Source organism: Labeo rohita, chromosome 18, assembly GCF_022985175.1.
Source record: "Labeo rohita strain BAU-BD-2019 chromosome 18, IGBB_LRoh.1.0, whole genome shotgun sequence".
In the NCBI taxonomy this organism is placed as follows: domain Eukaryota; kingdom Metazoa; phylum Chordata; class Actinopteri; order Cypriniformes; family Cyprinidae; genus Labeo; species Labeo rohita.
The window spans coordinates 26,478,060-26,490,747 of record NC_066886.1 but is presented as its reverse complement, the minus strand read 5'-3'; the positions used below and the strand labels follow the sequence as shown (position 1 = coordinate 26,490,747).

The 12,688-nt window shown below is 31.4% G+C and overlaps 1 protein-coding gene and 1 long non-coding RNA gene across 2 annotated transcripts in view; one reads left to right on the top strand and one right to left on the bottom strand.

The window, feature by feature from the left end:
- Positions 1 to 3,576: 3,576 nt before the first annotated feature.
- The window catches only part of esrrd (estrogen-related receptor delta), a 9,842-nt gene continuing 730 nt past the window's right edge, over positions 3,577 to 12,688 (bottom strand). The window contains exons 2-7 of the mRNA XM_051134732.1: positions 11,734 to 12,125; positions 10,428 to 10,544; positions 7,985 to 8,095; positions 7,617 to 7,778; positions 7,235 to 7,504; positions 3,577 to 4,306 (exon numbers count right to left, since the gene is read on the bottom strand). Of these exons, the coding sequence (XP_050990689.1) occupies positions 4,062 to 4,306; positions 7,235 to 7,504; positions 7,617 to 7,778; positions 7,985 to 8,095; positions 10,428 to 10,544; positions 11,734 to 12,125 (1,297 nt within the window). The 3' untranslated portion in view covers positions 3,577 to 4,061. The remainder of the gene's footprint in view (positions 4,307 to 7,234; positions 7,505 to 7,616; positions 7,779 to 7,984; positions 8,096 to 10,427; positions 10,545 to 11,733; positions 12,126 to 12,688) is intronic.
- Positions 11,991 to 12,688, top strand: part of LOC127180599 (uncharacterized) — a 22,485-nt gene continuing 21,787 nt past the window's right edge. Inside the window, exon 1 of the long non-coding RNA XR_007829673.1 lies at positions 11,991 to 12,135. This is a non-coding gene — a long non-coding RNA (uncharacterized LOC127180599). The remainder of the gene's footprint in view (positions 12,136 to 12,688) is intronic.

Genomic DNA, 12,688 nt, shown 5'->3' with positions numbered 1-12,688 from the left:
TTATACTCTATAACAGAGTCTTGATTTTGTTTTGGGGGTGTACTGGAACATGCTTTCATGCTTGGTGGTCACATCATCACTGATTAGCCTAGCCTATTCTAGTGTAAGTTATGCATTTTAAAAAACACTCGCGTTATAAGTGAAGCTGTCTACACTGTATGATGAATAAATCTCTTACCACACACTGGCACACGTCTGTGGCGCGTTACGGCTCCGACGCGGCAACTGGAGTAGACCACGGCTTCGGCATGTGTTTCGACCCCCTGTACTGCACACGTCTGCGGCGCATTACTGCTCTGAATCAATGCTTGTGTTTATACCATAGACTGTAAAAAAACACATGGACGTAGTGTCCGTGACGTCACCCGTAGGTTTCTGAAGAGCATTTTTGAAGCTCTTAGTGGGCGGGAGTCAGCTGTCGCCATCTTGGAATCGCGTCACTGTACGTCACTCCCAGATAATCGAAAATGGGCAAATGGGCGGGACGTGGGTGGAGCTGGTTGCTGAAACCACGCCCGCCTAGCGCGACGGTGGTGACAGCAGCGGCAATCCACGTCACTCAAGTGGCCACGCCCTAAATTATGCAGAACTTCAAGGCTTAATATAATTGAAACGGATGAGTTATGAAAAAATTCACCCCCCTCACAGTTATGACCAAATATAAAGACCAAAAGTACTTTTTGTACCGGGCGGTAAAGTTGGGCATTTTAACATGGGAAGTCTATGGGATTGACTCCCTTTTGCAGCCAGTTTCAAGCGGCCAGTCGATGAATTGCAGTTTTAGTCACTTCCGTGTTGGCTTCAAGAGGGAGACCGGGAGGTTGCTGCTGGGTTTATACCCGTCGTGCTGCGGTTCGTTAGGGCAATCCCCCACCTCGTCCCTACACCAACAACAATTCGAATTTCCGTAGGCGGGATTTAATTTAATGATATTCTAATGGACCGCATTGTGACATCATTGCATGCGGGAAAACAGACGTTGTAGTCCAAAGGAGCCGTTCGTTGTAGTTCTCGAAAAGGGATTTTTAAAAAAAATGAAATGTCTCCCTTTGGAGTGGACTTTGAGATTTGTAACTTTGTAGATCTTATTTATGCCCAAAGATACACACCGCACACTGACTAAAGTTCAAAAAGTGAAAAAGCATAATAGGACCCCTTTAATTTGTAAAAAAAAATCTAATGAATTTGTAAATACAAATAACTAACAAAGTCATGTTTAATGTAGTGTAAAGCAGAATGACAGATGATAAGGGCATTTGTAGTGTGTGTAAATGTAACAGGCAACACAATGTATATATAATCAGCAAACATTCAACGCAGTTTCCTCGAATATAGTACAGACTGGAGTTCAGTTGGCAGTTTCCGTTACGCCTGAGAGGACTGTTGTGTGTAAATGCAGACAAGAGTTTGCTGGAGTGTGCCTTTGAAATGGTAAACGGGGGGTGCTACTATAATAAAAATATCTTAAAGCTTAAATTACACCTTGAAGTCAGCTTGAATTTTAGTATATGAGGTCTGAATGTTCACTGTATTCATATCATTTCCGTTTTTGTTAAACTATAACCTGGAGTTTAACCCTGTTTATGATAAAGCTTGAAAATTTGGCATCTCTGCCAGATATTGTTATTGTATACTGGTTGTTACATTAACAATATCATCCCTAAATGTAATCTGAAACTGTTTTGGCAATGACTATAATGAAATTGTGAATGCAATGTGAATTTAACATGAATCGTTTGGTAATTATATATGCTTTTTTTGTTTTGTTTTGTTTTACTGTATTCCTCCTAGAACACTGAATAAAACAATTTGAAGTTGGTGTTTCTAAAAGCATTACATAATACAAATAATTTATTTTCGTACAAAATAACAGCAATAAATTATAATAATAAATAGAACGCCAATAATAGTTGGACAAACTCCCAAAATCTAGACTGACAAACATTTACAGAAGAAGAAGATAAAGAGAAATAATATAATAATAGAATATTAATTAATTTGTTTTACTTATTATCAGTAAAACAAAATGCATAATCGTTGTAGTAATTTAATTTTATATTTTAAATATATTTAATTACTTATTAAATGTATCAATATTATAGTAATTTTAAAGTACTATATTTTATATTTTAAATGGCTGTATTAATAGATAATGTAAAATGTAATTATCATAAATTTATCAACATTTAAGTCATTTTAAAAGTACTATATTTTATATTTTAAATGGATATATTAATAATTTAATATTTAATTACTCATTAAATGCATCAACATAATAGTAATTTTAAACTACTATATTTTAAATGGATATATTAATAAATAATATAATATTTAATTACTCATTAAATGCATTATCATTATAGTCATTATAAACTACTATATTTTATATTTTAAGTGGATATAATGAATAATATAATATTTAATAATTAAATGCATGATCATTATAGTAATTTTAAACTATTATATTTTGTATTTTATTTATTATTATTATTTTTTTATTTAAAATACAAAACATATTTTGTATTTTAAATGGATATGTTAATAAATAGTCTAATATGCATTTACTTATTAAATGCATAAACATTATAGTACTTTTAAAGTGTTATATTTTATATTTTAAATTAATATATTAATAAGTAATATTTATGAATTACTCAATAAATGCATCAACATTATATGAATTTTAAAGTACTATATTTTATATTTTAAATAGATTTATTAATAATGTAATATTTAATTACTCAATAATTACTCATTAAATCCATCAGTTATATTAATTTTAAAGTACTATATTTTATATTTTAAATGGATATATTAATAAATAATGTAATATTTAATTACTCATTAAATGCATCAATATTATAGTAATTTTATAGTATATTTTAAATGGATATATTAATAAATAATAAATTTAATTACTCAATAAATGCATCAACATTATATGATTTTAAAGTACTATATTTTATATTTTAAATAGATATATTAATAAATAATGTAATATTTAATTACTCATTAATTACTCATTAAATCCATCATTGTTATAGTAATTTTAAAGTACTACATTTTATATTTTAAATGGATATATTAATAAATAATATAATATTTAATTACTCATTAATTACTCATTAAATGCATCATAATTATGGTAATTTTAAACTACTATACTATGTCCATTTAAAATATAAATTATAACTATATTTAATATTATATATATAATATTTTATTACTCATTAAATGCATCGATATTATAGTAATTTTATAGTATATTTTAAATGGATATATTAATAAATAATACATTTAATTACTCAATAATGCATCAACATTATATGAATTTTAAAGTACTATATTTTATATTTTAAATGGATATATTAATAAATAATCTAATATTTAATTACTCATTAAATGCATATTATTAATATTATATATTAATTTTAATGTAATTTTATTATTTAAATTTTTAATTATCTACATAATCTCTCTGTCTCCATTTTTTTTTTTATAAACTTTTTAAAGTTATTGTCTTTGTAAACCCACTCATTCAAATCTCAGGATCCGGACAAAAAGCACTCTGAAAAATTCCAAAAAAATAATTTATTATCATATAAATAACAGCAGATAGATGGCATTTGTAATAAATTAAACAATAAATAGAAAGGCATATTGCTTCATAGCTTGACAATGTACTGTAGACTATTTGTGTTGCCGTTTATGATGCTGATTGTCGGAACTGCTTTTCAGTATTAACCAAATTCCCAAATCTAGACTTGACAAACATGAAAAACATTGTTACGTCATGTAAAACTACGAAAAATGCATCTAACTATTGCCAACACCATATCAAATGATAATCTCTTTGAATTCAATATAAATCAAATAGTAAAAGACTGTGCTTCAGTGAGACAGAGAGTGATATTAAACTCTCGTCATCAAGTGCAGTTTAGCTGCCAGATTGGTTTAGCTGCATTAAGTGTCACAGTGGACGTTACCCTGATTTCCAATTGAAAATTGAGCTGCTCTATTATAACATCCCAGTCCCGTCCCTCAGTCCAGAGTGTCCTGCTTTAGATCTTTGCGTCCAGCATCTCCAGGAAGAGTTTGTGCATGGGCACGCGTCCGTCCGTGTGCAGCCGGCTGAAGCAGCGCACGGCTCTGTGTGCCGTCTGACGCAGCAGCGGGAGCGTCATGAGCAGCCGTCCCGCGCGGTGAGGTTCGGACGGACGCTGGCTGCTCTCGTAGTCCTGCAGGGCCTCGTGGAGCCCGTCCTGGAAGCGCTGCACGGCCTCTGCACCCTCCAAGTTCTCTGCGTCTGAAAGAAACCATCGGCAAGGTCAAACCTTCTGTCTGTTGTCCATTGTTGATGTTCAACGGACTAGCCAAGGTCTATTTGGTTACGCTCTTTAGAAAAATTCTGTGTCAAGACTAAAAACAATAGTGTTGTCTGACTGTGAACGGCCTGCGGTCAGATGCGAGATGCGTCTAATGGTGCGGTTTGGATGTATTGATCTGTGCTCTGAACTGTTCTATCCATATTGATTGTTTTTTTTCTTAGCCAGTGAGTCTGAGACTGAAAATGGGAGCTAACATGAAGTAGAATGAATTCCTATCACACAAACCAGATATAGATAGAATTCAAGCAATCCATCAACTTCTTAAGAAGCATCAATATAACACAAAACACATAATTAATTCATTACACACACTACAGTCAAAAGTTTTGACACACTACTTAATTTGTTGCTGGCAATCTTAATCATCTTTTGATCTGAACACTTCAACTCTGCTTCAATGCTTGAGATTAGTTTTGTATAATAATGTTACTATAACTATATATGTACAAATAAAATATTTAATATACATACGAAAAAAAAAAACTAAAAACTGCTACTGGGGTGTAAAAATGAATAAATCAAGCTCTTTGGCTGCGGGATTCTTTTGTGAAGTCAAAAAAGTCCAAGGCATTTGAATAATGTGAAATATAAAAAGCCTTTATTCACATGGCTTTAACGTTTTAAAAACAACAAATGTGCGCACGTTTGTTGTTTTTAAAACTTTAAAGAGCCATGTAAATATTTAATATATCATTATTTGTATCTTCTTATTCATAAGTTTAAAATGTAGTACTTCTATAATATATATATATTAGGGGTGTGCAAAGCAGCCGGTATTTGTATCTGTATTTGTATTTGTTGAGGGGGGAAAAGTATTTGTATTTGTATTTGTATTTGTATTTGTATTCGAGTAAAATTCAAAATAGGCGTAAAAATCCAGTTTTTTTGCGTTACACTTCTACACACTTTTTTGGCTGGTGGAGGACCAAGAGATGGCTCAGCAGCTAAGGTTAACTGGGGAGTCGCTCTCTAAACGTGGGGTATTAAAATTGCTTTTGAATGCGCGCGCGCGTTTTACTTTCGGTTTCGTTTTAACGATGGCGCTAAACTCTCTGCGGTGCTGAGCGTCTATACAAGACATTAATTTAACAAAGCAATTTAAAAGTGGTGGGACACAAACGGGATCTTTAAAAAATGTGTCCCCGGTGGAAATTATGCCCCTGCGTGAGTGGAGTTATCATTTGATGTGAATGTATGCCGCGTTGTACAGTATATTGAGACGGAGGCGCCAGAATTGCGTCTGACAGAATGTGCGCTGTAGCACAAAATATAGTATATTTTTTCAAAAGCAGATTGTGGAGACATTTTAATTGTCCACAGTCAAAAATCGTCATATCACACACCCCTAATTGCAATGTAGTTTGTGCAAATCTGGATCAGAGGTTGGTTAAGAGAGAAAAAAAACGGCCGTTTCGAGTTTTGAGCGGAGCGCAGTGTCAGTGACAGGGAGTGATTGACGGCTAATATCTAAAATCTGCATTAAAGTTAAGAATGTACAGATCAAGTTTAATTAGTTATGTAATGTTGGAGAGTACGGCGAAACTTTCACTGTATCATCTCAATCATGCGGGCATGCACTGCGGTCTCATGAGGAAACGCAGCTTTTTGATATAAAGTTTTTCTTGTTCCCGAATACAAATATTTTTTTAAGTATTTGTTCGAAATAAGTATTTGTAAAAAATACGCTATTTGTGCCTTTCCGAATACCGTATATATATATATATATATATATATATATATATATATATATATATATATATAAATTATTATATATTAATAAATAATATTTTTTTCATTATAAATAATTGTTTGTCTGTAATAATAATATAATACAATATAATAATATTAAATTATCAAATTACTAAATAATAATAATAATAATTATTATTATTATTATTGTTGTTGTTATTATTATTAAAACTCATTACTATAATATATTTAAAAACAAATTTATTGGTTAATAAATAATTAATTATATTAATTATTATATTATAATTTAAAAGTGTGTATTAAAAGGGTGTATTAATAAATAAGGTGGTATATTAATTATTTTTACAATAGTAAGTTTTTAATAGTAATATTGCAATATAATTGTATGTATTTTATATATAATACAATGTAATATAATAATTATTTTATATTTAATTAAACAATCAAATTTCTATTAAACTTAATAGTTTGAAACATTTAAAAGGTAATTTAGGAGGGTATATTAACAAATATTATTTAAAACAAATACATTTATTAATAATTGGTTTTCTCTAATAATATATTTTAATTATAATAATATAATTATTTTAATAATATAAACATTTTTACTGATTATCAAGCTTAAACGTTAATCATTTAAAAGGGTGTATTAATAAATAATATAAGGTGGTATATTAATTAACATTTTTATAGTAAGTTTTGTATAGTAATATTGTAATATAATTGTATGTATTTTTATATATAATATAATGCAATTTAATAATAAAATATTTATTAAAATGTTATTAAATTTAATAAAAACTAATTTTAATAATTTAAGAGGTAATATAAGAGGGTACTTTAACATTACATAGCATAAAATAAAATATTTTGTATTAATTATTAATAACTGGTTTTCTGTAATAATATAATATAATATATATATAATATAATATAATATAATACATTTGTGGTTTTCTGTAATATAATATTTTAATAATAGGTTTTAATAATAATAATAATACATGATATATAATATTTTATTCTATTTATAATATAATATAATTCTTTGATTTTATAATTATTTATATAATATCAAGTTACGCTTTAATAATTAATGAGGTAATTTAAGAGGGTACATATACATATATATATACCTGAGTTGGCCAGAGCCATGGCTTTGAGAGTGACCACCTCCTCCTGGTTCAGGCCCATCTGCTGGTATTTGGAGGTCAAATGTCTCAGTGCCGTGTAGAGATCATGCAGTCCTGCGGCTCTGCTCTGACTTTCATTCATTCGCAGGTTCTCCGCAAACTGAAGCTCGTCAGCCGAACCCTGAGATCGCCAAACCACGTCCAACACCAGCGTCTCCATCCAGCCGCTCTGGAGCAACGCCATCTGATCCACCAGCGAGAGGCCAGTGAAACCTGCAAAACCAAACCAGCACATCACAGTTAACTTACTGTACTTCAGCACATTTAGATGAGAAGTGAATAGTGTACTGAGTATAAAAGCATTAAATCTGCACTGGCTGTGTACCTGGTATGTGTTTTGCCCAGCCAATCATAACCAGCAGCTCCCTGTTTAAAAGGTCACATAAGGTCAGCAGCGTTTTAAGGTCACTGTCAGGGGCCGTGGGGTCCGGAGTGGCTCTCAGAGGAGCCGGTTCAGATACGAGAAGCTGAGAGATCACTTTGTTTCCTGGAAAGGAAAAGATGATGCTTGTGGATGCTTTATTGACGATGTTAAACCTTTAATCGTGTTAAATCCTCAAGCATTCATAATCCACGGACGACAGTTTCTAATGCTGGGCTTCGTGCTCAGGTCCTCGGGTATTTTGTTAACATCTTTTTGAAATGGTCTACAGCTTGAATAAAAGCTGTTAGTATGTATGTGGTAAAACTTACGGATTGGTTTGCTGGGATGAGCGTAAGGTGTTTTGGTGAAGAGAGAAAGCGATGAATCCACTCTGCGCTTGTACTTCTGCCGGCCTCCTCTCACGCGGTCCATACGCACACCTGAACAGAAATGAATGCTTTATTGTAAGATAAATAAATACTACTTAGTTTGTACTGCTGATTTATACTTATGTTCACGAATCTTGTCAAGACAGCTTCAATAAAAAATATAATTTGTGTATAAATGTATGGAAGGCCATTTCCACAACTCAATCAATGCAAAATCCTGCTTTGGCAAGGCATAAATATGTATGTTGTACAAAAGTACAACATACAGTCATAATTATTACTGTAAAAGTCAAAATTATGATGCACTAAAACAAATAAAAAGATAAAAAGTTGAAATTATGACTTTAAAAAGTCTAAATTAATTATTTTTTTAATTTTTTTTTTTTTCATAATTTTGACTGTTGTCATATTTTCAATTTAATTTTGAATTAGTTTGTCATGATTTCAACTTTTTGCCATAATTTTGACACTCCTTTCTGATAATTATTACTCAGTACATCATAATTTTGAATTTTGTCATATTTTCAACTTCATTTTGAATTAGTTTGTCTTAATTTAAACTTTTGTCATAATTAGGACTTTTTGTCATAATTTTGACACTCTTATCTGATAATTATTACTTAGTACATCATAATTTCGACTTTTTGTTATTTTTTCAACTTCACTATTTCATGACTCGTAATTATTACTTGGCGCACCGTAAATGGAATTTTTAAAGTAATAATTTGAATTTAGTACATCAAAATTGTTTAACTTTTTTATCTCATATTTTTGACTTTTTTAAATCATAATTTCAATTTTTATCTCATAATTTCAACTTAATTTTGAATTAGCTTGTCAAAATTTCGAGTTTTTATGTCACAGTTATGACGTTTTTTATCTCTTAAACTTTTTTATCTCAACTTTTCATCTCATAATTTTGACTTTTATCTTAATTTTGAATTATTTTGTCAAAATCTCAATCTCAACACTCTTATCTGATAATTATTAGTACATCATAATTTTGACTTTTTGTTATTATTTCAACTTTTATATCATGATTTCAGCTGATTTCAGCTTTTTATCTCGTAATTTTGACTTAGTACATCATAATTTCAACTTTTTTATTTCATATTTTGACTTTTAAAATCATAATTTCAACTTTTTTAGCACATTTAGATGAGAAGTGAATAGTGTACTGAGTATAAAAGCATTAAATCTGCACTGGCTGTGTACCTGGTATGTGTTTTGCCCAGCCAATCATAACCAGCAGCTCCCTGTTTAAAAGGTGTTTTAAAGTAATAATTTGAACTTAGTACATCAAAATTGTTTAACTTTTTTATCTCATATTTTTGACTTTTTTAAATCATAATTTCAACTTTTATCTCATAATTTTGACTTTTATTTCTATTTATCTCATAATTTCAACTTAATTTTGAATTAGTTTGTCAAAATTTCGAGTTTTTATGTCACAGTTATGACGTTTTTTATCTCTTAAACATTTTTATCTCAACTTTTCATCTCATGATTTCAGCTTTTTAATCTCGTAATTTTGATTTAGTACATCATAATTTCAACTTTTTTATCTCAACTTTTTTTTTTTATCTATAATTTTGACTTTTCTTTTTTTACCTCATAATTTCAACTTAAATTTAATTTAGTCATAATTGTCATAATTGACTTTTTGTCATAATTTTGACACTCTTATATATAATTACTTAGTACATCAGAATTTTGACTTTGTATTATTTAAACTTGAATGCCATGATTTTAACTTTTTATCTCATAAGTATGACTTAGTGCACCATAATTTTTTTTTTGTAAAGTAAGAATTTTGACTTAAGTCATAATTATGACATTTTATGCCATAATTTTGATTTAGTACATCATAATTTCAACGTTTTATCTCATAATTTTGACTTTTAAAGTCAACATTCAACAAGTCAATTTCAACATTTCACCTTATAAATGTGTCTTATTTAAAATCAAAATTTATTAAAGATTAGTAAATACTGCAACAAATGTATTTGTCACTGTTAATGCTAACTGATGTTACCTTAATGTAAAATGTTACATTTTTTTTATACAGTACATTTGCTTTTTACAATCCTTTTCTAAAAAACAAAATAAAAATACAAAAAAGTGAAATATTCACTGTTGTGCTGCTAATATCTTTTGAATTTAGTTTTACATTTTTTTTAAGTATTAAACACTAAAAATATACAAAACAGAAGCTTTTTCATTAATGCTCTCAGTCTTTTTGGATCCTGTTAGGCATTTATGGACATAAGTTATTTTTAGCCATGCAACGCAAGCATCTAAAGATAAAATAAAGGTCAAACATGAACATTGTTTCAGTTTTAGAAAACCTAAAGCATCTGTCTCAGGTTTCAGAGGAGCTCACCCTCTCTCATCATGCCGGCACGCAGGCACTTCTGGAAACGACATGCTTGGCATGATTTCCTCCGTCTCTTAGTGATCTCACAGTCATTCACCACCGGACAGCTGTACTCGATGTTTCCTGAAACACCAACACATCACACCATATTTACAATGGACATATAGCACAGCAAGTTATTTGACTTTTTTCCTATTTGGCCTGATCACACTATTTATTAAGAGGAAAATAAAAATAGTAAAGAGGGACAGTATCAGTAAAACCGCAAGCTGGACTCGAACTCACGTTGCCCATTTGAGCAGCACAGCTCAATATATCAAAACTCATGTTTCAACTTTTTTCAGAAATGTACTTCTCTTCGGGACATGTTTTTAAGTGAATGCTAATATTCATTTTTTAATTAAAAAGCCATAAAAACAGAAAGCTTCCTCCTCACTTAACACTGAGAGCTGTAGCTCCATCATATTTGTTTAATCAAACATAAAGTCCATTAGTTCCACGCTTCACAAGCTGAGCTTTCACACAGAAATCCATAGGAGTCCAGACAGAGATCAAATATTGATTCGCACTGCCTCATAATTTAATAATCATGGCAAGAGGTAGAAAGTTGCCCCGTTTTCCCAGAGGCGAGTGTATTGACGACAGTTCAACACTCATTAAGGCCCAGAGAAGCAAATCCTGGAATTTCCACGGTTAACATTGATCAATAGATTTGTCTAAAACACGACGCTGGACAAGACTGTGGTATTAGAGCATCCATTATGTGATTGAACACTTTATCAATATATTGATTCGTTAACGCACACTTGTGCTGTGTCTGCCCAAGGCCAAAGCCAATAAAAACACTCCATCTGCTTCCATCAGAAGCCTTTACAAAGGTTTACAAAAAATAAATTAGTTATAATTTAAAGACCCCTATTTGACAAGGTGCTTTGATTAAAACAGCAGCACACTGAGTCTTCACACACAAATCAATGTCAGACAGATAGTTAACTCGTGTCATATTGATCACTGCATTGATTAACAGCACTGCTGCTTTAAAAACACTTGAACACTAATTATCATTAAGTCATTAATTAACATTATACATGCAGTGTTAATCAGTAATTTAAATATTAAGATTAAATTAAATATTAATTACATTTTCTGTTGTCTAAGTTAAATTTCATATTTGTAATTAAAAATATTTAAACGTAAAACATGTATAATTTTATAATAGTCACCATGAAGTCCATATACATACATATACATCGAGCAAACAAAATAAAGTAATACACCCATTTTCTACTTTTTTTGTGGCTGCAGTCGTTACCTTGAATGGTTCTTTTGAAGAAGGCCTTGCACGCCTCACACGACGCGACGCCGTAGTGGTAACCGGACGCGAAGTCTCCGCACACCAGACACAGGCGCTTGGGCCCGGGGTTCAGTGACGGGATGTAGTCGCAGCTAAGCAGGGACTCTGTGTGACCGACGGGGTGGAAGAGAGCCGGAGCGCTGCTGCTTGAGATGGAGCTGGAGCTGACGGGGGAGTCGGGGTTCAGAGAGGGGTTCCCGGAGAAAACACTGTACCCGCTGCTGTCCGACGTGCTGCCGGGGCTGAACGGGGTCGCGCTGCTGTCCAGGCCGAACGAGGGGCTCAGCGGGTCGGCTTTGACCGGCGCATCGGTCGGGGACGGAGGGTCATCAGAGGCCGGATCCAAAAGACTGATATGAGGTAAAGCAAGTTTAAAAAGTGTTAGTTTGTCTTTTAACTACCTTTAAACTGAATTATAAGAAGCTCAAGTGGTGTAAAGTTCTCATTAGTCATTAATTATGACTTTTTAACAGGTTGTAAATGTGAGGTATGTTTGTTTTTGAACGTAGACTGCATAAACTACTGACCTGTTAACCAACATATGTGACCCTGGACCACAAAACCAGTCATAAGTGTAAATTTATCCAAACTAAGATTTAGACATCATCTGAAAGCTGAATAAATAAGCTTTCCATTGATGTATGGTTTGTTAGGACAATGTTTGGGCAAAATACAACTATTTTAAAATCTGTAAGTTAATCTGATGGTGCAAAAAAATCTAAATTGCCTTTAAAGTTGCCCAAATTAAGTTCATAGCAATGCATATTACTAATCAAAAATTAAGTTTTGATATATTTACAGTAGGAAATTTACAAAATATCTTCATGGAACAAGATCTTTACTTAATATCCTAATGATTTTTGGCATAAAAGAAAAATTGATAAATCTGACCCATCCAATATATTTTTGGCTT